The 23207-nt window shown below is 35.9% G+C and overlaps 6 protein-coding genes across 6 annotated transcripts; 5 read left to right on the forward strand and 1 right to left on the reverse strand.

Moving 5' to 3' along the window:
* Positions 1-510: 510 nt before the first annotated feature.
* Positions 511-7476, forward strand: LOC114538288 (beta-adrenergic receptor kinase 2-like). Its single transcript, XM_028559444.1, has 22 exons — positions 511-680; positions 786-862; positions 1096-1169; positions 2919-3020; positions 3137-3211; positions 3294-3355; positions 3443-3494; positions 3572-3663; positions 3797-3884; positions 4014-4095; positions 4166-4218; positions 4386-4463; positions 4588-4682; positions 4752-4859; positions 4946-5012; positions 5280-5380; positions 5461-5527; positions 5662-5833; positions 6017-6100; positions 6278-6405; positions 6483-6605; positions 6719-7476. Exons 1-22 carry the CDS (start codon positions 568-570, stop codon positions 6851-6853), a joined length of 2028 nt encoding a protein of 675 aa, XP_028415245.1. The 5' UTR covers positions 511-567; the 3' UTR covers positions 6854-7476.
* Positions 7477-7668: 192 nt separating this feature from the next.
* Positions 7669-8503, reverse strand: LOC114538252 (thioredoxin-like protein 4A). The gene has a single exon (XM_028559402.1). The coding sequence runs from the start codon at positions 8297-8299 to the stop codon at positions 7871-7873; it is 429 nt and encodes a 142-aa protein (XP_028415203.1). The 5' UTR covers positions 8300-8503; the 3' UTR covers positions 7669-7870.
* A 69-nt stretch (positions 8504-8572) lies between these two features.
* On the forward strand, positions 8573-9552 carry LOC114538253 (DNA repair protein RAD51 homolog 4-like). The gene is made up of 6 exons (XM_028559404.1): positions 8573-8696; positions 8770-8895; positions 8972-8981; positions 9049-9130; positions 9210-9361; positions 9461-9552. The coding sequence occupies exons 2-6, from the start codon at positions 8817-8819 to the stop codon at positions 9531-9533; spliced, it is 396 nt and encodes a 131-aa protein (XP_028415205.1). The 5' UTR covers positions 8573-8696; positions 8770-8816; the 3' UTR covers positions 9534-9552.
* Positions 9553-9912: 360 nt separating this feature from the next.
* On the forward strand, positions 9913-10903 carry LOC114538246 (DNA repair protein RAD51 homolog 4-like). The gene is made up of 5 exons (XM_028559396.1): positions 9913-9975; positions 10067-10160; positions 10253-10323; positions 10484-10639; positions 10844-10903. Exons 1-5 carry the CDS (start codon positions 9913-9915, stop codon positions 10901-10903), a joined length of 444 nt encoding a protein of 147 aa, XP_028415197.1.
* A 559-nt stretch (positions 10904-11462) lies between these two features.
* Positions 11463-19347, forward strand: LOC114538251 (bicaudal D-related protein homolog). The gene is made up of 13 exons (XM_028559401.1): positions 11463-11703; positions 12043-12146; positions 13171-13519; positions 14558-14773; positions 16561-16686; positions 16976-17122; positions 17248-17331; positions 17429-17533; positions 17614-17850; positions 18013-18219; positions 18328-18593; positions 18682-18793; positions 18886-19347. Exons 3-13 carry the CDS (start codon positions 13205-13207, stop codon positions 19006-19008), a joined length of 1938 nt encoding a protein of 645 aa, XP_028415202.1. The 5' UTR covers positions 11463-11703; positions 12043-12146; positions 13171-13204; the 3' UTR covers positions 19009-19347.
* A 214-nt stretch (positions 19348-19561) lies between these two features.
* LOC114538233 (2-(3-amino-3-carboxypropyl)histidine synthase subunit 1-like) lies at positions 19562-23199 on the forward strand. Its single transcript, XM_028559381.1, has 13 exons — positions 19562-19646; positions 19867-20038; positions 20119-20189; positions 20525-20594; positions 20690-20753; positions 20851-20972; positions 21066-21233; positions 21348-21453; positions 21669-21737; positions 21820-21976; positions 22332-22432; positions 22511-22589; positions 22955-23199. Exons 2-13 carry the CDS (start codon positions 19906-19908, stop codon positions 23177-23179), a joined length of 1365 nt encoding a protein of 454 aa, XP_028415182.1. The 5' UTR covers positions 19562-19646; positions 19867-19905; the 3' UTR covers positions 23180-23199.
* Positions 23200-23207: the final 8 nt, after the last annotated feature.

Here is a 23207-nt window from a genome sequence, read left to right on the forward strand (position 1 = left end):
TTGGTCTATTAGCCTTTTTGATTTGGGATGATTAGTGAAAGCAGTCTCGCTACACGTTGATGCTTTTATATTTTGCATGTAATGAAAGATACAGTGGAGAGTGGTTCGTTACCAGAAAGTGCAGCAATCCCCGAGCGTTTTCTTTGCCATGTTTTTCAATTCCTCGTGTTTAAATTACAACATTCTTGTTAGTTTGCATGACAAACCAGCGTTGCCAGGTTACGGAATAAATAACTTATTATTCCTGTGAAGCTGGTAAAGAGGCCAACCGCGTGAAAAAAACCCTTAAATGATTCATTTTTAAAGTTTGTATACAAGGCTCCAGTGAAAACTTCAATTTTGCATGCTCCGAAAAAGATTGTTAAACATTTATATTTCAATGTGTTACCCTTAATTACGAACAAATTACCAGAAATTTCTGAAAAAATGCGCAGAAAATGCAACAACGCGTGGTTTCTTGAAAACATTACTTCCCAGGTCACGTGACAGGTATTCATGATAATCGGAAGTTCTACGCCATTATAACAAACATCTTACTTATTGCAAATCGAAGGCAAAGTCGCCAAAATGGCGGATTTGGAGGCCGTCTTGGCTGATGTATCGTACCTCATGGCCATGGAGAAATCAAAATCCACTCCGGCCGCCAGAGCGAGCAAAAAAATTGTTCTACCTGATCCGTCGTAAGTCGTAATATCGCCTTATTTCTACGTGCTATAAGCCTAGTCCTGTACTCTTGGGTATATTGTGTATATATCCGTAACACTAAAGGTTGTGTTTTGTTCCAGGGTTTATCATGTTATGCATAAGTATTTTGAGGATAATATGCAGTTAGAGTTTGACTATATATTCGAGCAAACGATAGGTGAGTCGATTTGTATTTGAGTATATCTATAACGAATATCTCTATCTGGTTTGTAAATCGTACGCCGGTGCTCAAATGTACTTAGGATCTTACTCTATTTCCTTGTTTAGAGCGCCTACAGCAACCTTTCATTTGCCTAGTTATACAAAACAGCTGCCATTATAAATATGGCTGCGTTTCTTCTAACACGGTCTCCTTCCTATTGACCCGTGTTATATTTCCCTCATGTTTAGGTTATCTGCTGTTTAAAGAATTCGGCGAAACTCAATGTGATGAGCCAGTTCCACAACTCGCATTTTACGAAGGGGTAAGCACTGCTTTAGGCGAGTTCTGTTGTAGAATAATAGCCTATAGGTTTTTATTGTCTATTGCACAGCAATGGAGCCATCTTGTACGATACATCATCATAATTTGACCGCCTTGTCAACGCAAATTGACAATGTGCATTATAAATTCGAGACCAATTTTATCTCATCTTTTTATAAACAGTGTTTTATTATACACAGACCCGATTAAGGTCGAATCCAATGCAGTGTCACAAGATATGAAAGTGTTTAGATACCGTATACCCAGTACTACTTTGCAGGAAGGAAGCAGGCCTGATAATTTGTACTTCAGAACACTTAAATCGCCCTTTCATAACAGTATTGTACGCGTTAATTTTGCTTCCTGGCGATTTAATCCGAGATTCTGAAAGAATTCTAGCATTCGAGATTGTTAATTTGCTGCATTCATGTTGCAATAATTTCTAGAAAGAATGGGAAATTTTAAAACAAAATTTATTTTGTATAGCCGTTTGTCTTTGGTGACAAAACACTGTTTACATTCTCACCCGACGTGACTTTTACAGTATAAAGATCACTTCCTAACTTGGAACAGGAAGTGTCTTAGAGTCCCTAAAATCGTCTGTATTTACTCACATGTTTGTAAATGACAAGTTTCGTGTGGAATATTCACATGCAACCCGTCAATTTGCTTTCACGAATAAATTAAGATCGTGAAAAGTTTTTAATGTTTGAGGCTGAAACGGCAATGTAATTTCGCATGCCTTTTGGCGGTGTTGCCTCATTTCAATAATAATCAGTTGTCATGTAATTGCCTTCTGCTTTTTTTTGCTTTTTAAGCTACTACGAGTCATTCGAATACAGGTTTTTAAATAATTTTTTTGTAACGCGAACTTGCAAACATTTTGCAGTGATATTTTCGACCTTCCATTTCGCATATAAACAAACAAAGTGATAGTTATTGAAGTGTTTGATTCTTTCATTTTTTCCGGTTCAAGGCAAAGTCTGGCATATACAATTATTACCAGTTTTGCCACCTTTTTAGCTGGCCTGAGAATCTTCAAATTAAACGTCGAAGTTCGGTCAATATTAGGACAGTTTTTACACCTTCGCTCAAAGCACACCGATCGTTTCATAAAAAAGCTTTCTATCAATTAATAATTCTGTCCTAATGGGCTTTTAGGCTAAATTAGTTTTCAGACTTTTTAATAATGCTGCAAGGTTTACTTTGTAAGCATGTATAAAAGACGTCCAGAAACCAGATAAAAGTTGCATTTTCTCCAACTTTTTAAATACTTTTAGAGGATTAAACCTCCCATGCTGTGTGTTTGTGATTTAAAAATTTACAGTCTACAATTTTAGGTCAAACATTTTCAAATTGAAGTTGTCAAAATTAAATTTTAACAAAAAGGTTAAATATCCAAAGACAAAATACTGATGGAGGTCTGATATTACTCTATTGTTTGAACATGGGTGTTTTCATTCATGTTAAAGTGTAAATGGCCTTGCTTGTCAATTAAAAAGTAAATTGTCTTCTATATTGACTGCCTTTTAACTAAGAAATGGAAGAGAAGCCTCCTGCTCCCTAAACCATTGAATGATACAATTCGCATCCTATAGAGTAGACAAAATGCTACTTTTAAACTATTTCCCTTAATTACTGTTGTCAAGACAGCTTAGGCTGTCCTCATACTTTCCTTAATACAATCTTGTTAGACCCCACCTCACACAATCCTGCCGGCATCAAGTAAATGAACAACTTTTTTATTCAGATCAAAGAATACATGAAATTGCAGACGGTTGAAGAAAGATTAACAAAAGCAAAAGAGATTTTTGATGATTTTATTATGAAAGAACTTCTCTCTTGTTCCCATGTAAGTCTGACTTCTTAGAGACCTCAAAATGAAACATTTAACTCATAAATTTTGCATATATTCCTTTGCATATAGCAATTTTTATTATGAGTTTCAATTGTTTGTCTTTCCAATAGAATTTCACTGTAAACTCACTGGAACATGTTAAGAACTTGTTGTCAAAAGGCCAAGCACCAGCCAACCTTTTTGAGGTAAGAATCCCATGATACATCATCATATTTAGAAATCATCTTGTAGACTCAGTGCTAAATATACAATGCTATCTCTTTGCAGCCATACACAATTGAAATAAAAAATAGCCTTCGTGGTTCAATTTTTAAGAAGTTCCTGAAGAGGTAATGTTAAAGTTCTTTAAACATTTTATTCTTCAGGAGCTCAGGACACACATTTGATGATGACAAATCTATTTTGTTGTATTTTAGTGACAGATTCATACGCTACACACAGTGGAAGAATGTGGAGTTTAATTTAAATGTATGCCAGTTTTATTGTCGCTTTACTTGTGAGGAATTAAAGCTCAAATTTTTAATCATATTTTTTTCTAACACAAGCTGACAATGAATGACTTCAGTGTGCACAGAATTATTGGCAGAGGTGGTTTTGGTGAAGTTTATGGCTGCCGGAAGGCTGACACAGGAAAAATGTAAGCCTGTTTTGACAGTAAAATACTAGAGTAGGGCATTTCTGGTTGCATTCCAAGCTAATGGGTGAATGTGCCATTTCTCATGTTTCCTTCTTTCTAATGCTTCCTATATATATTATATTTCGTAATCCAGGTATGCAATGAAATGCCTGGACAAGAAGCGAATTAAACTCAAACAAGGAGAGACACTTGCTTTGAATGAGAGAATAATGCTGTCACATGTAAGATTGTTAAATATTTATATGTACATATTATATGTTTGATATGCATAAACATTTGAAGTAATAGCTCACAATTATCAAGTCATTTATTTTCATGCTTTATATAACCATTCTTATCTTTCTGTTCAGGTAAACAGTCCGTTCATTGTATGCATGACCTATGCTTTTCATACCCCTGACAAGTTATGTTTTGTATTGGATTTAATGAATGGTAAGAATGAAAACTTTTTAAATTAAATTTATCATATTTTTTTTCCATTATTAATATTTTATTTGTTTAGGTGGAGATCTTCACTACCATTTGTCACAACACGGTATTTTCAAAGAAGAGGAGGTAAGAAGGGCACTCTTAGCCAAATATCTGCTATTGATTTGATAAACAGCAGTCTTATTCTTAGCTCTGAGATTAGTGTACTAATGATGCGTTAGTTATTTGCATCCATAAAGACAATAATATTATTTCATTTAATCTAATATTTGTACTTTTGTTTATTTAAACAGGTGCAGTTTTATGCATGTGAAATAGTTCTTGGTTTACAACATATGCATAGCAAGTGCATTTGTTATAGGGACTTGAAGGTTCAGCTTTTAATGAAGTTAATTTCTTCCTGCTTTTAATGCCTTCAATTAGTTTAGTATTCCTTCATGAACAAGATAGGAACAACTAGATCTCTTTAACAGATCTTTCAAAATATATTTTTAGCCTGCAAACATTCTCCTTGATGAGCATGGTCACGTAAGAATATCAGATTTAGGTTTAGCGTGTGATTTCAGCAAGAAGAAGCCTCACGCAAGCGTGTAAGTCAGGTCTACTTCCTCAATTTTAAAGATTTTACTTCGTCTAAAGCTGATTCATCGTTTTTTTAGCGGAACTCACGGTTACATGGCCCCAGAAGTTTTAAAAAAGGGCGTGGCATACGATTCGTCTGCTGATTGGTTCTCATTAGGGTGCATGTTGTATAAATTATTAGTTGGGTAAGTGCAACGTGGAAGTCATTGGTACCTAGCTGGTAACGTACCATCGTGATCGTCATCTTTCAATTCGCATTTGTTTTCTTCAGGCACAGTCCCTTTCGACAACACAAGATTAAAGATAAACACGAGATTGACAGATTAACACTGACGATGGTAAATTGATTGTTAAACCATCGATAGTTTAATATAATTGAAATTTTGCATGGTGAATCCAATGAATAAAGCATAAACTTGTAGAAAACACCAGTGTATTTGGTACATACATTGCTACAGAGTCCGTTAACCCAGGCTTTCCTAACCTATTGCCTTGTTAAAGATCTGGTTTAACAGATGTTGTGGGGGCTTCGTAGCTCTTTATACAGAGTAGTTATATCTCTTCACGGTTTTTCGTTGCAAACATAATTATTCTGCCCTTATTAGGATGTTGATTATCCTGACTCATTCTCAAGTAATATGAAGAATTTGCTGCGTGGCCTTCTTCAAAGAGATGTGTTCAGACGTCTTGGGTGCATGGCGAGAGGGTATGTTCAAGTATTCATCTACTGTTGATAGTCTGCCTTGAAGGAATCTCTGGTATAATTCAGAGGTCATTTCAATTTAGAGCGGAAGAAGTGAAGGATCACGACTTTTTTAAAAACATAGATTGGTTGACTGTTGAGCTACTGAAGGTAATGAACGATTCAGAGTTTTTTAAGGCATTTTCCTACTAATACACCATCGTGCAACCATCCTGCAGAACGTTTGCCAAAAGGGTGCTTGAATCATTGAGAATATTCGCAAAATATTTTTTTTGTTATTTTAGTTAAAGCCTCCATTAGTTCCTCCGCGGGGTGAGGTGAATGCTGCTGACGCCTTTGACATCGGCTCATTTGATGAAGATGACGTAAAGGGAATCAAGCTTTCAGAATCTGATCAGGAAATTTACACCGCGTTCAATCACGTGAACTCCGAAAGATGGCAGCAGGAAATAGCGGGTATAGTTTGTAATATTACCATGGTGTAGGAAGAATAGTGATTCTAGTATAAATAAAGTTAGTTTGTGTCCATTTTTCCTCCTGTAGTAACACTGGATCAATAAGAGATGATCTTTACTGGACTTCTAGGAAGAACAGTTTAGAACTGATAGGACTATTGAACTCACGTTGGATTTTTTTTAGAAACTGTATTCGAAGTTGTCAATCAGGAAAATGACAAATTAGACCAGAAGAGAAAAAGTAAACTAGCAAATATTAATGGACATGGTAAGGAAAGGCACTTCGCTATTTCGGGGCCGTATATTTGGGTATTCCGCAATGCAGGGTTGGGAGTCATGTGAAATAACGAACGATGTTGGACTCTGGGACAAGTCATCTGATTTCGGAAGCTGTTAAGATCGGTCTCGTATATAAAGCTCAATAAATCATCTTCTTTCTTCACAGAAAGTGCAGAAGGTAGTGATCGTATTTTGGAGGGTTATCTCTACAGGATGGGAGGACCTTTCTTACCTGGTTGGCAAAAGAGATATTTTCTACTCTATCCAAACAGAATAGAATGGCGGGGAGAACAGGTAAATGAAAAATATGATTTTAATCATGAGAACAACCTCCCACCAACACCCTCTCCCATTTTTATATGTGACCGCAGACGAACGCAACGAACTTGTTGTGCTGGGAAGATGTTACTTCGCTGGACGAAGCAAATGTTAAAGGATTTAAATGTGTAAAAATTGTAACTACCGATGCTAAAGAACATTTATTAAGAGCTGAGGTAAGTCGCATATACTTTCATTGAGGAAAATTATTATAAGCTTTCATATTTGAGCACACAACTCGTACAAGTTTTGTGTTATGGTTGGTGTAATTCAAGCATTTCCTTTACAGTCACAAACAGAGTATAATGAATGGATAAAGGAATTAAAGCGTAGTTTTAATGATGCAATTGAAATGATGCGTACTGGAGCAAAAATTATCGGGGGAAGATTATCAACACAGTCCAGCAAAGACGAGGCAGTGTAACACTTCATTCCTTCATATCCTACAGGGGGGATCTAGTCTGAAAAACTGGAAATAGATATACATCATTGAATGCTTGGGGAGTGCCACCCCCCCTGCACAAGGGCCAGCCATTCTCAAGGAAATAAAAGAGAAAGGATATACAAGCAGGAAAGTCTCAGCATGGCAATGTGAAGGGATAAAAATAATTTCTCCTGAACATATATTATTCTGGTATTCTTAGTACTAGAATAAATCTGGGTATTCATTACTGATAAATCACTAGTTTCATAGATGGATTATGACTTTTACTACTGAATAGTTAATCTCCTCATGTTTTGACTAACAGAACGGTTAATCTATCTCCTAGGGATATATTTATTTGTTTCAAATGCTAAGCTCTTGCCGGCAATAATCCTCACATGGTCACCTTCAACATGGTGACCGTTGGCATAACCAAAGGAGAAGGGGTGGGTGTTGGCTTTCTGGTGCACCTGTGATGGTGAACAAATGGCACCACAAGGTCCCTTATAGTGTAAAAAGGTATATAGTATTGGTTGCTAGAAATTTCTCAGGAAATCTATTAAATGTCGCAAATTTTGAAAACTGTAATATAGAAATATATTAGATGCATTAGATTTAAATTGTCAGAGATTTGATTGTGTGTGTCTTTGATTTATATGAGAAAGGATTGAAAACTCAACGGACCTAAACTGATTTTATACAGAATAGCTCTATCAAATTCTTTGCCATATTTCCTTATCTCAACCCCTATGAATAATTGTGGTTGCATGATGCATTAATGCTGGTGAAACGACAAACAAAACAATCGTGATATTTATAAAGATATATTCTTCATTCAGATTTGCGAAAGATGACCACATACTCTAGGTAGGCACTGACCTATACTGAAGGTCAGTGGCTCTGGGACATCAACTGTTAATAAATATATATGAAGCAACAAAGGCAGTGTAGCAAATGTCAGATCTAAATAAGATAGATAGCTTTCAGATCACAATCAATGTATGATTTCAAATTGCATTAATAACGATATTTTGTTGAATAATCCTTGGGTGAGATAACCAAACCACGACCTTTCCTAGCACCACGATATATTGTCTCGACGATATCAATCATTTCTTGTTTGTCTTCCAAAGCCCAGTTTATTTTATTGTTGTTACCAGTACCAAGATCGATCATAATGTGTTTATTTCTGTAGAAAAACATCACAGTACAAGGATCGTATAACTCGTACATTTTGTTAAAATCTGGGACTTCTGTTATGTCGACGACGTAGAAGACAGCGAAATTTTTAACTTTATCTGCTATGCCATACAAAATCTCGTCCATTTTCATACACTGTGGATCCCAGTCATGGCCAAAACGTATTACAACGACCTTATCTTCTTCTGCTAAAATTGCTTGATCGACTTGCCAACCATTGTGTAAATGTTGTAGAACGTAGGACATCTTGCACTGCGAAAAGTCGTTTAAATTTCTCTCTCGACAAAGCGTTTACAAATGTTTATTTGCCAAACAAGGTACAGAAATTATTACAAAATGTTCTCAGGTACTGCTTTAAGGTATTGAAAGTATCCTACAGCAAATAAATTGCTCAAAAATGAACGAAGTTGAACCTGATTTTCAACAAAAAAATTTCTGTTGTTGTTTGACTTGTTTCCCGAATAAAATAAATCGAACTGAGCATGCGTACTTGGTTGGTCAGGCCCAGCCTCCCACGGTTGATCAACCATCTATTGGTGTCTATTGGTTATTTAATGGTTAATCCAGTCTAGTCCTTTGACCATAAAAATAATCCAATATTGTTTTTATATATTTATATAATGTATTTTTGAATTCCTGTGATGTAAGTATGCAGATATGATTAACTTGTATGCCTTTTATCAATTTATTTAGCATGAAAATATTTTATTTGGTAGGAAAATCCAATGGTCCAAAAAGGCGGGAAAGTTTAAATGATCAGGGTATGGAGTTTCTTGCCAATGTGGTTACTGCAGATTTCTCATACAAGCAGTGTTTGTCATCTTTGGATGTTATACCAACAGGTATGGTATAGTCTTCCATGAAAAACTATTGACAGTTTGGTATCATGGTGGTAATATGTGGTCTCTTCTATTCTAGGTTGTTCAAAGTAAGTTCAGGGGATTGCATGTGCCTTGTATCCTTCAAAACAGAGTCAATAAATCTGAAATTTCTAGTTTAGACAATATTCTTGGTGGTGGACTATATTCTGGAAAGTTAACTGAAATCTATGGCTTACCTGGTGTTGGTAAGACCCAGGTGAAGATACTCATTTTTGTCTTTCTTATGTCCAATATTTTAAACCACTGAGTGATACAAAACATTTATTGGTTTCTAGAGCTGCCTAAGCATTGCATGTCATGTTGCTGGAACTCACCAAAAGAATGTTGTTTATATTGATTGTGATGCAAGTTTTTCTGCTCAACGTATTCATGAAATTTTCACCACAAGATATGATTCTAGTTCCATAATGGTCAGTTTAACAATTAGGTTTGCACTTTGATTACCGGTGATTTTAGCAATTAAAGATTAGTAATATCAACTATAAAGCAATTTTTTCATCTACTTCTGATATATTTTGCCTTGCAGAAGCACATGGCTAGAATACAATGTGTTAAAACATTTGAGATCTTTCATGCTCTCTTTGTTCTGGAAGAATTAATGAATTTTCTCTCAACAGAGGTACCTACATTAATGTTCAACTTTGAAGTATTAATTCTTTGCTTCAAAACTACATATCAGAAAAATTAAACTAATACATGTAGTAAGGAATGTGATGACATTATAGGGTGACTTAGGGGTGGATCCAGACTGATGCGACTTTTGTGATTGCATTAGTCAAAATTTTGACCATGGTCGAGTATACCATATTCCGACCGGTATATTCGACCATGGTCGAGTATAATAATAATAATTATATCTGTTTAATAACGAGTATACTGTTTTTCGGTCTATTCGACCATGATCAAGTATACAATTTTTCAGTCTATTCGACCATGGTCGAGTATATTTGACCTTCATAAGGTCCAATACACTGGAATATGGTATATTTGACTTTTGCATGGTTGAATATACCAAAATACGGACCCTATAGAGGTGTTGAAGTATGGTTCAAGATATTGCATCAGTCTGCAGGCAAAATGCTGGGTCTGCCCCTGCATGGTGACTAAATTAATAAATTTTTGTTCCAAATAGGAAGATGCTTTTTATAAAGATGTTGTGTTGGTTGTTTTTGAAAGTGTTGCTCCTCTTATTTCACCAATCAGAGGACCAGAAGATGGAGGACATGGTCAGTCTTTATGAAATCATAGGAGTGTTAATTGAATCCAAATTAATTCCAGTTGCTTGTTTATGTATTAAGACTATTTTAATCTGCTGCAGGCCATGGCTTGATGGTCAAATTTGGTCAGGCATTGAAAAAAATTGCATATGATTATAACGTGGCTGTTTTGGTAAGTTTCACAAAGTTTCACAGTATATACGGCTGTTACCATTAGTGGATTAGGAAAGCTTGGTACATAAAAATACTCTGTTATATAAAGACGATGAATACGACCTCGAGCTATAGCTGTGAAATCTTTAACCTTTCCTTCATCTTTTATCTCAATTTAGCTGACAAATCATGTCGTAGCTGACTCTGATCATTCCTACACCAGACCAGCGCTTGGTACAAACTGGTCTCGCATCCTTGACAACAGAATATTTCTACATGATTCTGAGGAAGACCCCACACAGAAGATGATGAAGTTGGTCAAAAGTATTCATTTGGTATGTATACCAAATACGCACGATCTAGTCTGTCAAACGAGTTCCAAGACCAGTTTCGCTGTGGAGGGGTGAACGGAAACTGGACGCGCCTAGAGCTATGCGTGGTTGTTAGATTGGACCAAAGATCAAATGATCATCCGACGAGATACCGAGGCTAAGTGTCAAAAATGTGGAAAAATATTCATCTTGGTCTTCCTTTTTTAGCCATTAAAAGATGGAGTACGAATAAAGATCACGAAATCTGGATTACGTGATGATTCATGAGCTTCCTCTATACAGGTGACAGTCAGTTTTTACCCGTGGGATTTTCAATTTAACTTCATTTAATTATACAACTGTCATTGGATGCATGTGAAGTGATATTGGAATGTTCTAAATTTGAATCATTACTGATCCTCGAAACTATTTTATATTTGTCGTGTAAACGGATACTATACTTCGTCATCGGGAAAGTACATTATCGTTTGGTCAAAACGGACAATTGTAAGCTTTCTTCGTAGAGTTTTATTGCTTTGGAAATTATCATTATTTTGGTTGGAAACAGATGAACCTTATTCTTTAATATTTCTTGTGTCAGTAGACACTTCATAAAGTATAGTTTCATTAAAAACATTTTGTTCAAATCTCGTCTTGAAGTGCCGTGAATGATTGACTTGTAATAAATTTAGATAAGAAGAGAACGATATTTCTAAATATATATTCATTACACGCATATTTTAAACACGTGTGTAACTTGATATCAAATTGATTGCTGATTTGCTTGCTTTCCTGAGGTTATCAAATTTCACTTTTACTAAAGATTATCATATTTTACTTCCAGGAAAACGCGTATTTTGGGGATTTCACTGTGGTATCCTTTGCCAAGGCATCTGTTTTTTATTTGGGACTTCGAAACAGGATATTGATAATGAATAGTGTCAGTAAATCATTTTTAGATGCGTTGTCAGCTATTGGAGAAAGACATCCGTTGATGTACATTAAATGTGATATGATTTGAAGGATTATTAGCTGTACAAAGTCTTAATGTTGCAAGGTGTTGATGAAGAGGCTCTAAAATCAACAGGGTACGTGCTTAATACTCAGCCAGGTTTAGTTTGGTTACATGAAGTGTTGTGGTTCACCATAATTGACCAACCTGTTGCAGTTATTAGGAGAAAATAATGACTGTAATTATGTTACAAGTTATCACTTCATTGTTAATTATAATTATTTTCATTTTTTGTCTTTGAAATAATGACTAGCACTAAAATATGTTATTTTTCCTGCACGTAAAAAAGCGAATGTTTTCACAAAGTTGACCACATCGGCTTCTCTGTGGCACTTTGACTGTAAAAAGAATCATGTCATGACACGTTGAACAGAAAAAGAAATGAATGAGTTAACTTGGTATTTGATTTTGGTAGGATCAAGGAAACATTGAAACCTGAGAGTTGCCACGCCATCTAAACCAGCGTTAGAACGCGGTGAAAAGGACAAGGAAGTGAGTTGGTTTCTTAATCTTAAAAAGGTATGTTTTAACGCGTTAAATACTTACTTCTGTTTTCAATTTAATTCTCAAATTACCTCATGTTATCTGAAGTAGTTCAGGTCTTCCTTTACATGTTTGGAATTAAGGGGGGAAGTTATCAAAGTTTTTTGGCGCATTTTTTATTTTTTATTTTTACACTAGTTGTCCTATATCTAATATGATAATGACCTAAGGCCTTCGTCAGGAGTGTTCATAATGGTAAGTTTTCTCAGGTGACTTGGTAACTGTCTAATTACGTCATCCACATGCCCGCCTACAAAGGAAGCAGGCTGTTGCAACGGGGTAAAACGCGCACCCACGTAGAGGATTTTTCAATATTGGCTAAAAATTTCAATGCGATAAAGTTCAGTCACAAGATTGCTTGTCTGTTGTTGTTGTGCGTGGCGTGAGGGTCAACAGGAAATAGACGAACACAACATTGTAATAAAAATTACGTCATTTTATCATCGCATAATGGTTAGATAATTCCTCATCAAATTAATATTCTCCGCTTTTAACTATTGGCCTTGTATTGGGACGACTACACACCACTCTCGTAATTTCTAAAGAGACTGTACGCGGGCTAATTTCAATATCTCAAAGTCATTTCACGCCTCGTCAGTTAATCTCGACTAAGCGGGGTCATGTAAACAGCCCTTAACAGCTCATTTACGTAAATATCAAAATACCATAATGATTTCAGCGGAATGGGGCGAAAACAAGGTACAAAATACCGGCAAAAAAACAATGCGTTTCCTTGCACGCCCCGGCTTATTTTTTTATTGTTTATGTAATGAAAACGTTCAGTTCCTTTTCTTTACTTCTTTTATTGGTTAACAGCTGAAGGAAGTTTCATTTACATACGTTAATGAACAAACAATACACATGAAATTGTTTTTAATACATGCGTAAGGAAAGACCTGCTACCTAGATACATGCATATATCATGATACACGCTTGTTTATTATTATCGAGCTTTCTAACCTAAACAATAATTTTTAATATGTCTGCATTATCTTCGCAGGAAAAGCAACCCGAGGAGGCATTGTTGTAAAGAAATGCACGGAGATAATGAACAGACATTAAAAAGGCGAAGAACGGACTCAAATTTACCAGACAATGAAGCAAAACTTATGGTAGAATCTAATGGCGTCCATAGTACGGCTACAACACAAATGGCCGACTTGAAAAAATCTCTCGAGGACGTCAATAACAATACGGAATCGACTGAAGAGGACGTTTATACCCAACTCAAAAACGCTGAGAGTGATTTGGCTCTTGCTAAAGATATCGGTGAAGCTTTATTGGCAGAAAATATTGAATTAAGAGAGAAATATGAATGTCTGCTGGAAGAACACGCTAGTCAAGTTGAGGTAAGCTTTGTGACCTGCTGTGGTGTGTCTTTTAAACTACATAAAAAGATGAATATGATCTTTCTGAAATCACAACATCTCGGCGTTTCATTCATTTCGTTAATGCCTTATTCGCAAGTTTTCCTTTCTCCTCGTAAAACGAGACTTTATCGAAAGATGGGACGCCTCTATTTCCTAAGGAAACCTTGTTTAAAACATTTTATTTATTTATCGATACGGTTGATAGAAGATCTAGCATTTCTACGAAGAGGTTAACGGTTGTTAAACCTTTGAGTATGTGATTGTTGATCATGTTTTGTGCCCTGAACGTAGAGAATTTCATCATGCGCTGCGTGGAGTTTGTTATTTTTGTTTTACGAGGGAATAAAGGATTATAAAGGATTAAGTTAACGCACAAATTATAATATTTAATGAAAATGAGAAGGCAGGTGGGCGGTTGTGTCATGAATGATATGAAAACTTCGTGACCAAGGCCTCAGCTTCCACTTCGCGTTCCTCATTTGCGCGTGCACGCCAGGAAATATCTAAATCACTGACCTATAGTATAGGTCAAACACGTGTTTGATGGCTTCATCATGACGTGTCCTTTAAATTTCCCTCCATCTCTTTTTGTTCCAGTGTTACTACAGGATGAAACCTAAACTAAACTAACTTTATTTATACTGGATAACTCTATCAGTTCTAAACTGTTCTTCCTAGAGATCCAGTAAGGATCATCTCTTATTGATCCAGTGTTACCACAGGAGGAAACCTAAACTAAACTAACTTTATTTATACTGGATAACTCTATCAGTTCTAAACTGTTCTTCCTAGAGGTCCAGCAAGGATCATCTCTTATTGATCCAGTGTTACTACAGGAGGAAACCTAAACTAAACTAACTTTATTTATTCTGGATAGCTCTATCAGTTCTAAACTGTTCTTCCTAGAGGTCCAGCAAGGATCATCTCTTATTGATCCAGTGTTACTACAGGAGGAAACCTAAACTAAACTAACTTTGTTTATATCGACTTATATATTTTGTTTATGATTTTTCCAAGGTGTTACAACAAGAGAAACACGATCTTCAGCTCAAGCGAAAGAGAGTGGAAAGTATCCAGGAAGAAAGGATCAGAGAATTAAATGTCGACTTACAAAACCTTCAAAATAAACTGGACGTATTTCAAGAAAACTCGCTGGATGATAAAGAGGCAAGGAGAGAAAGTGTTTATGAACTGACCGAAGAGAATTCAAAACTCAATTCTGAGTTGAATAAGGTATAAATAGTTCATTTTCATCAAAATATAAACACGATGTTTAACAAAATGATTTCGCTTAAACTACACAATGCAAATAGTCTCGGAATCAAAAACTTTACGCAACTTTTCATCTTCTTTACGAACACACGAAGATTTGCCAGAATAAGAAGATCGATAAACGACGGGGAGCCTCGGGGAACACCCGGAAATTTTCGCAGGAGCATCGGCCAAGCGCCGGAACTAGAAACCTCGAGAAATCACCTGTACTGAAACATTAATGAATCTGAATTCAGTCTGAATTTCCTGGTAACCAATTATGTTTTCAAGGAAATTTCATTAAGAAATACCTGCAAAAATTCCCTCATTTCGCTTATTTGCCAAAAATATTCCAATGATGTCCTGAATTTTACAATTTTTTAAAATAATTCGAATAACCGTAACCGGATGTTTACAATTTCAGAAGTATATAAATATTTTGACCGGATTCTAAAGTTTATTTTACAAAGTGTCTTTGACTACATTTCATCGAAGTGCCAGTGAGTGAGAAAACACTTACAAAAGCTTTTAACATGTTTCGTCATACTGAAGATCTGTTTATTTTAAAAGTAAGTTGGGATATTTTTTCATTAGGAAAAAATTATTTTTTGACAAGTCAATTTTTTGCGCCGAAAAATTAATCGTCTGGTAGTTGGAAAGACAGACATTACCGGTGCTGGGTCGAATCTATTTATAGTCAGCTTTTTTGTCGAAAGAATTTCTTTAACATTCACAAATGTATTAAAATTGATCGGCTGTTTAGCAAAATGTTAAAAAAACTGAATTTCAATATCATATCTGTGTTTCAAAGATGTTTTAAGGAGCACAAAAGATTACCTTTTTCTGTCATAGTTTATAAAAACAGCAGGAAACTGTCTTCAGATTAAGTTTTAAAGAAGCAATATTGACGAAGCAATTTGTTTGCGGTGACATTGCGTAAAAACACGACACTACACGTAATCTTGTGTTGGGAAAACATTGACTCACGGGGCTAATAAACGAACACACCGCGTCAGTGTTGCAAAACTTGTCTAGAAATTTGGAAGCGTTTCATGTCAGGATATATCAGGTTGCAGGTAGCGGGTACTGAGGTACAGTAATCTATGATAATCAGAGTTTGCACAGTTGTCTCTGGACAGTGATCTTGCTAAATTGGTATATTTCAGTATATTTTGGAGCACGAATTAATATGCTCTTGGTAATAAATTATAGTGTTTGTGATCTGGTTTTTTATACTGGCCACGCTTTTGTCTCGCCGGAGAAAGTATTGTGAAACAATATCATTAGATCGAGACTATTGCAGAACGATCTTTGGTGAAACAATGAATTTATAAAAATTTGAAACTTTGGAGAACAACGAACCACTGGCGTTTTTCTACGTGGAGAAGTTTGTCAAATTGGTTTTGTCAGTGTCACTTCCGAGCATGCATGGTTGCATTGTTTTATATTCAAACACTGGCTATCACGATTTAAATTTTAATGTTGCTATGGGATTGATATCACAGCCTTAACTGAAAGTCTGTTGTAGCTGCTGTTTAGGCTGTGTAGTTCCTCATTTCATACTAGACTTTTTAGCTCAAATGGCAACAATGAGCCTTATGTAAACGTAGACGTTCTACCTTCATTTTAAACGTCGAATTTGTTGATTTAAAAACATTTTTGTACAGACTTCTTCAAAACTTTTATTGTTCCGCCATCTAAAGTTGATGTTTCGCAAAAGAACTTTGTTAAGATTGATTTCAAGTAGTTACTTGTGTTTCTTTCGTCAGGTAAACACTTCAAATAAAGAATTATTGCAAGAGATCAACAGACTGCAAGGAATGCAGCGAGGCAGAAGTTTAAATGAAAGTTTTGATTCTGAAGGTTTTAATGAAGCAGATGCTCTTCAACAAAGGGTATGAATTAATTTAATTTGTTCTCGTTTTTAAAGGCTAATTAACTGTCTCAAAAATTAAATAACTTTTTAATAATTTAATCAGTGCAGTTCCCTCTTTTTTGTCTTGTACGATCCGCGAATTCAATATGAACTAGTATTCCTTACACAATTTATACAATAAAGCTTTCTTAGACGTCTAATAAGAACCATCAATTATTATATAATCAGTGTTACTTTATTGGAGACGGGAATGAAATAGACTGATTTTATTTGTACTAAATTAACGCTATGTGTTTTCCTGTTCGCAGTTGTTGATCCTAGAAGACGAACGTAGTTCATTAAACGCGAGTGTTCATCAACTTGTGTCTGAGAAGAATGAAGCTGGAAAAGAAGTTAATCTTCTCACACAGAAAGTTATAACACTCACCGAGGAACTGGCTGATAGCAAGAGCGAGGTAAGTGTGTTAAAATCTATTCAAATAATAAAATTAGGGGATTTATACGGGAGAGAAGTGTTTCAACGAGAGATGATATTCACTCTTCTTTATGAGGAAACTGAGGGGTTTTTCAATTTTTCTAGTTATCTTTATGTGAAGAAGAATTGAATACTTGCAAGAAAGAAAATATTAAACTTCATCAACAACTTGATGAATTTAAATTACAAGTACGTCACGTCATTGTGAAAATATAAATATGACGTCGTGTTATTCCTGTCAGGATTTGTTTTAGTGACTTGTGAACTTGCGTTATATTTTATATAGACGTCTCAACAAATGGCTTTGAATGGTTCAATTTTTTCTGAAATATCCGTATTGGAGAACGAGTCTGATTTTAGTTTGAAGTTAGCTGCCTCACCAAGCTGTAAGGTGAGAGATGATTCGAATATCTTCAGGAAGAAATTTCTGCTGCATCATGAAATGACCAAAATATGCCGCTTGTACTTTAGAAATTGATGGGAGTAGGAAGTTTACACGGGACACCCAAGCCACTGGCAACATCGTCCTCAACAAATCTTTTGAACAGACAACACGATCTTCAACCATTGAGACTGGATATATCAAGCGACAGTAGCGTAGGGGATGAAGATAATGGTGATTTTAGTTTGGATGAAGATGATTGTTCCATCCTCAAAGAACAAGGATATTTCGCACAGTTTGAGGAAGAACAAAAGATTAATGTCGAGGTAGAGTCTTCAAACTTCTTGCTTGTCATTTACTGTATCTTGGGTTTGGACCTGGCAAATAATCCAGGCGACATCTTCAAATACTTGCTAATGTCAGGCAGTACGTCATGTTGTAGGATACCATGGCTCGCGTAATATCTGAATGTTTTTATTTTTATTTAGCTGCGTAAAGAGATGTGTGCTGTTTGTCATCAGCTACTTCAAGCTTGCAGATTATTAACCAACAACAAATACGAATCAAAACAGACCTGGGAGATGGATGTGGATGAACTGTTTGAGAAAGACGAGACAGGAGCTGGAACACTGACCATGATTTCTGCTGAAGTGATTGGGTTGCTGAAGGAATATCTGGAAAAACAGCAAAATGAGGTGATTTTATCTGTTGTGTTTTATTTTTCGTTTCAGAGATCCAGAAAGGATCATCTCGTATTAATTCAACGCAATCACTTTCCGACTAATGCCGTTCTTGTTCCACAGGTCGACACTTTGTCAAAGGAGGAACAAGAATATATGGAAGAAAAAATGCTTTCACTGGAGAGTCAAGTTGAAGATCTTACAACGGAATGTTTTGAAGCGAAAAAACAACTCTCGTCTTTGGCTGTTCAGCTGGAAGAATCAAGAACGAAAATCAGCGAGAATGATGAAGAAAAAACAAATCTTTCAAACAAGATAACTGACCTGGAAAGCGAAATTACGACGATGAAGAATAAGTACGGCCATATCAAGGCCTGTCGATCAAAAAGGTATGAATATTAACATGTTTCTATCACTAATACTTTAGAGTTTTCTCTGATTATAAATATCTTACTTTCTTTTGTCTTTCATCCTTAGCGTTGTGGAAGAGTTAGAAAAGGCGAGGCGTGATGTGCAAAAATTAGACAATCAACTTATCATGGCCGTTAACCAGAAAGTAAAGCTTTCTGAACAACTCGAGCAATGGCAGGTACAGAGGGTTTATTGCTGATGGAAAGATTTGTTTATTTTCGTTTAAAAATTAGGTTTGAAAATTCATTGTTCTAAACTTCTCTTTCTTAGTACGATATGGCTAATGTTATCGAAGAACAAGTTCAGAAACAATTGAGTGCAAATAACGACCGAGAAAAGAAGAAGAAATCAAGATTGCCTTTTTTAAAGAAAGGAGGATGGGCGTGGACATAGAATGTGATACCCATGTATACCTTTATTATCCTTAGTATCATGCAAGAAAACACGTCATCCATTCACTTATCTTCGCCGGTTCTCTGGGCAATTTTTCTTGTAGTATTAGTGGTATTTTAGGAAAAGGATATTTGTAAAAAAGAGAGCCCAATTTCTATAAAAAAAGATTTCTAAAAACAAAGATTATCATGGGAAATAATATATACAATTACTGAATGTAGTTTATTTATTGAAAACAGAAATTAATGATTAAACCTTTCATGTACAGTTGGAAATAATTAGGAGGAAGTAGACTTGAATTTAAATTTTTAATTTATAACATATTGTATTATAATAATACGACTTAATTCCACTATGTGAGAATTTACCTAAAAATACATTTCTTTTCTGATAATGTTTGACGATCTTTGGTGTATAACGAAATTTGAGCAAGTTTTCAAATTTCTCTGCTTTAGTCTGTCTGGTTTTGAGGACCCAATCACCATCAGTGACGTATTAAACCACCAACAGTGGCAAGCAATGTGTTCATCAGCTGTGACACTGACGGTAACAATTCGAAGTAAAATGAAGTATTTCACTTCACGTACCAAAATTTAAAATAGGAAATTGCAAATTTAAAACAAATCTCTATCTGTAAAGGTAAGGGCGACTGCTTTGGTTTATATTTACTGTTTTGCATTTGTGTTTATTGAAAATCCCACCTCGGAAACAGTTGGAAACAGTCTGGCCACTTTGTAACATGATTTATATTTTATATGAACATCAGCCATGACTATTATTTTATAGTTTATACTAGCTAGGTTGTAAGAAGTACATATATTAAATGCAATAATGTGTAGACCTCTTGATGTCCTTTTTAGATGTAACTATCGGCTAAACACAGATGGTTGCTGCATTATGACTGAAAAACCAAAAGACAGCAATGAAGAAGCAATTTCCATAGAAACTATTGAGAAATTACCAATCCAGATCTCAGCAGACAAGAGCAGAAAACGATTTACTGGGGGTCAGGGAAAAGATAGTCATTTAAGTAAAACTTCCGCTTCTTCTTATCTCCTGCTCTGCAAACCTTGCCAGTATGAATAATAATTGTTTTTACACAATTTCTAGGAACAAGAATTGCCAGTCAGATACCTGATGATATACTAAACAATGTTGAATTGAATGATGCAATAAGCCAGGTTAATTAGTTACAGAAGTATTTTAACACATCACCAGAGAAATACCCAGATAGGATAGGATATATGAAAGGCCTCTTGCAGAACAGCAGGCAACTAATGGGAGGAAGTTTGCCCCAGATCCTAGGCTTACGGGGGTTTTAAAATGATGAAGGTACAAGAGGGCAGAGGAGCAAAAAACAGTGCCACTGGAGAAGGAAAAGTTTTTACCTTGGGGCCCAATATGCCTTGGATCTCTTGGATCTATATACCTTCCCCTCCACTACCTCTGCTTAATGATCAGTTATATAGTCATACATGTGTAAATAATCTCATTTACATTACTTTTTTTTCTTAAGCTTCCTTCAAACTATAATTTTGAAATTCATAAGACAATATGGAGACTAAAGAAAGGCAATGCAGCACAAGGTATAATTAAACATTATCTAGTGCTTAAGAAATGATAGCACCTGTTAGTAATTAATTACTAAGTACTTTTGTATTAATTGATTTACTTTCTTCAGTCGCTTTGCAGTTTCCAGAAGGTTTGCTGATATATGCTTGCACTATTGCAGACATCCTTGAAAGGTAAAAATATAATAACACAGTACGAGATCTATATCTCTCTGTGCTGATGGATTTCTAGGTTACTTTAATGGCTGAATATTGGTTCACTTCTGTTTAGGTTTGCTGATGTTGAGACAGTAATCATGGGTGATGTAACATATGGTGCTTGTTGTGTTGATGATTTCACAGCAAGAGCCATGGGCTGTGATTTCATGGTTCATTATGGACATAGTTGTTTAGGTACGTCTACCAAACAACTAATAAACTGAAAGACTGATCACTCAAGTCTTGCTTTATTTCATCACACAAACATTTATTCATATTTTGTTGTAGTTCCTGTTGATGTCATGGAAGGTCTTAAAATGCTCTACGTCTTTGTGGACATAAAGATTGATACAGCGCATTTCATAGATACAGTCAAATATAATTTCCCTGCTGGATCAAAACTGGCCTTTGTTAGTACCATCCAGTTTGTGGCTGCATTACAGGTCAGTATTACAGGTTTGTTTACAAGAAAGTGGTTGAAGCCCGGTCCCTCGAGAGTTGATGTGCTGGTACCTTAGAAATTAAATAATCTATTTCATGTTCTTAATCATTTAGTCTTCCCTGCAAGAGAATTATCCTCTGAATACACTGTGGATATCCCTCAATGTAAACCATTATCCCCAGGGGAGATCCTGGGATGTACCTCGCCCACCCTCAAAGAAAACGACGTACTGATGTAAGTAATACCCAGATGATCCTACACAGGAACTAGAACTAGAACGTTTCTTTCCATAAATGTCCATCAACGTGATAGTCCTAACTCTCCAAACGAAGAATCATTGTCGTATTTTTCAGTTAAACGACGCAAGATTAATTTCTCTACTTCCTATAAAAATTGTGATACGGTAATTCACATTTTTTAATATGATATCTTCATTATCACTCCGTTAGATATCTTGGAGATGGTCGTTTTCACCTGGAGTCAGCGATGATAGCAAACCCAACACTTCCAGCGTACAGGTGAGACATTGAACCATGCATTATGATGGGATCATTCCTGCATCAGTTCATTCAAGACTCGCTATATTTCATGATTCTTTAGATACGATCCTTACAGCAAAGTGTTCTCACGTGAGTATTACGACACGGCTAAAATGCACGAAAACAGACAAACAGCCATAACTCAAGCATCAGACAGCAAGACGTTTGGCTTGATTCTTGGCACGCTTGGGAGGCAAGGAAGCCCAAAGATTTTAGAGGTACGCTCCTGTGATTTTTCTTCTCTTGATACTGGATCAAAAAACGCAATCGTTATTGTCAGAATTCTAGGAAGAACAGTTTAGAACTGATAGAGCTATCCAGTATAAATAAAGTTAGTTTAGTTTAGGTTTCCTCCTGTAGTAACACTGGATCAATAAGAGATGATCCTTACTGGACCTCTAGGAAGAACAGTTTAGAACTGATAGAGCTATCCAGTATAAATAAAGTTAGTTTAGTTTAGGTTTCCTCCTGTAGTAACACTGGATCAATAAGGGATGATCGTTACTTGTGGACCTCTAGGAAAAACTGACAGGGCGAATATATTAAACTAAAATGGATGTGTTTTTCTGCCAGAACCTAGAAGAACGTCTTGGTCTTTGTAACAAGAAAGTTGTGAGAGTTTTGTTGTCCGAGATATTCCCATTTAAATTGAATCTTTTTAACCACATTGACGCGTAAGTATGAATGTCTTTATGTCAAGATGAATTGGATGGTCCAAGCAGTGTCTGATATATATCCTTTATCACTTTCAGATGGGTGCAAGTGACGTGTCCCAGGTTGTCCATAGATTGGGGCACAGCGTTTCCTAAACCTCTTTTGACACCATACGAGGTAAGACACGTTAAGGCCGCACTCTCTGCTGAGTTTGAAGCAAATTACCATTCAATTAAGATCTGTTCAGGGTAAGATGAGAGTACACGTAATACAAATGAAAAAACCGGATGAATTATGTACGCCATTGAATTCTGTTCCCAAGCGACGAGTTTCATTAAAAGAACGTCTTGAAATCTCGTACTTGAAACTGAAGTGTTTTCTACTCAGGAAATTTGTCCTCAAGACCGGGAAGGAAAGCCTTCTTTGTGTTAAAACCATTAGGAACTCGAAAATAGCCGAGAGGAAAACTTTTTTGACTTTAAGTCAGTCATGAATCCTTTGATCTCAGCCACTGATCTACGTAATTATCTTGTTTTACCCAGGCAATGGTCGCGGTAAATATTATCGAATGGCAAACCAACTATCCGATGGATTTTTATGCGAACTCCAGTCTTGGGCCCTGGACACCAAATCATGAACAATGTAAGCTTGGTAAGAGACGAGGCAAGTCTAAGAAAACTGGAGTTACCGAGGTAAAGGAAGGGGATAATAAACAGTGCGCATGTGCGAAAGAGGAGACAGGGAGAACAGAGATAGAACAGAGGTAAACATGAATTTTATATTTATATATAGGAA

The sequence above is a fragment of the Dendronephthya gigantea genome, unplaced genomic scaffold (assembly GCF_004324835.1).
Source record: "Dendronephthya gigantea isolate DGI-Jeju-01 unplaced genomic scaffold, DenGig_1.0 000178F, whole genome shotgun sequence".
Lineage (NCBI taxonomy): Eukaryota > Metazoa > Cnidaria > Anthozoa > Malacalcyonacea > Nephtheidae > Dendronephthya > Dendronephthya gigantea.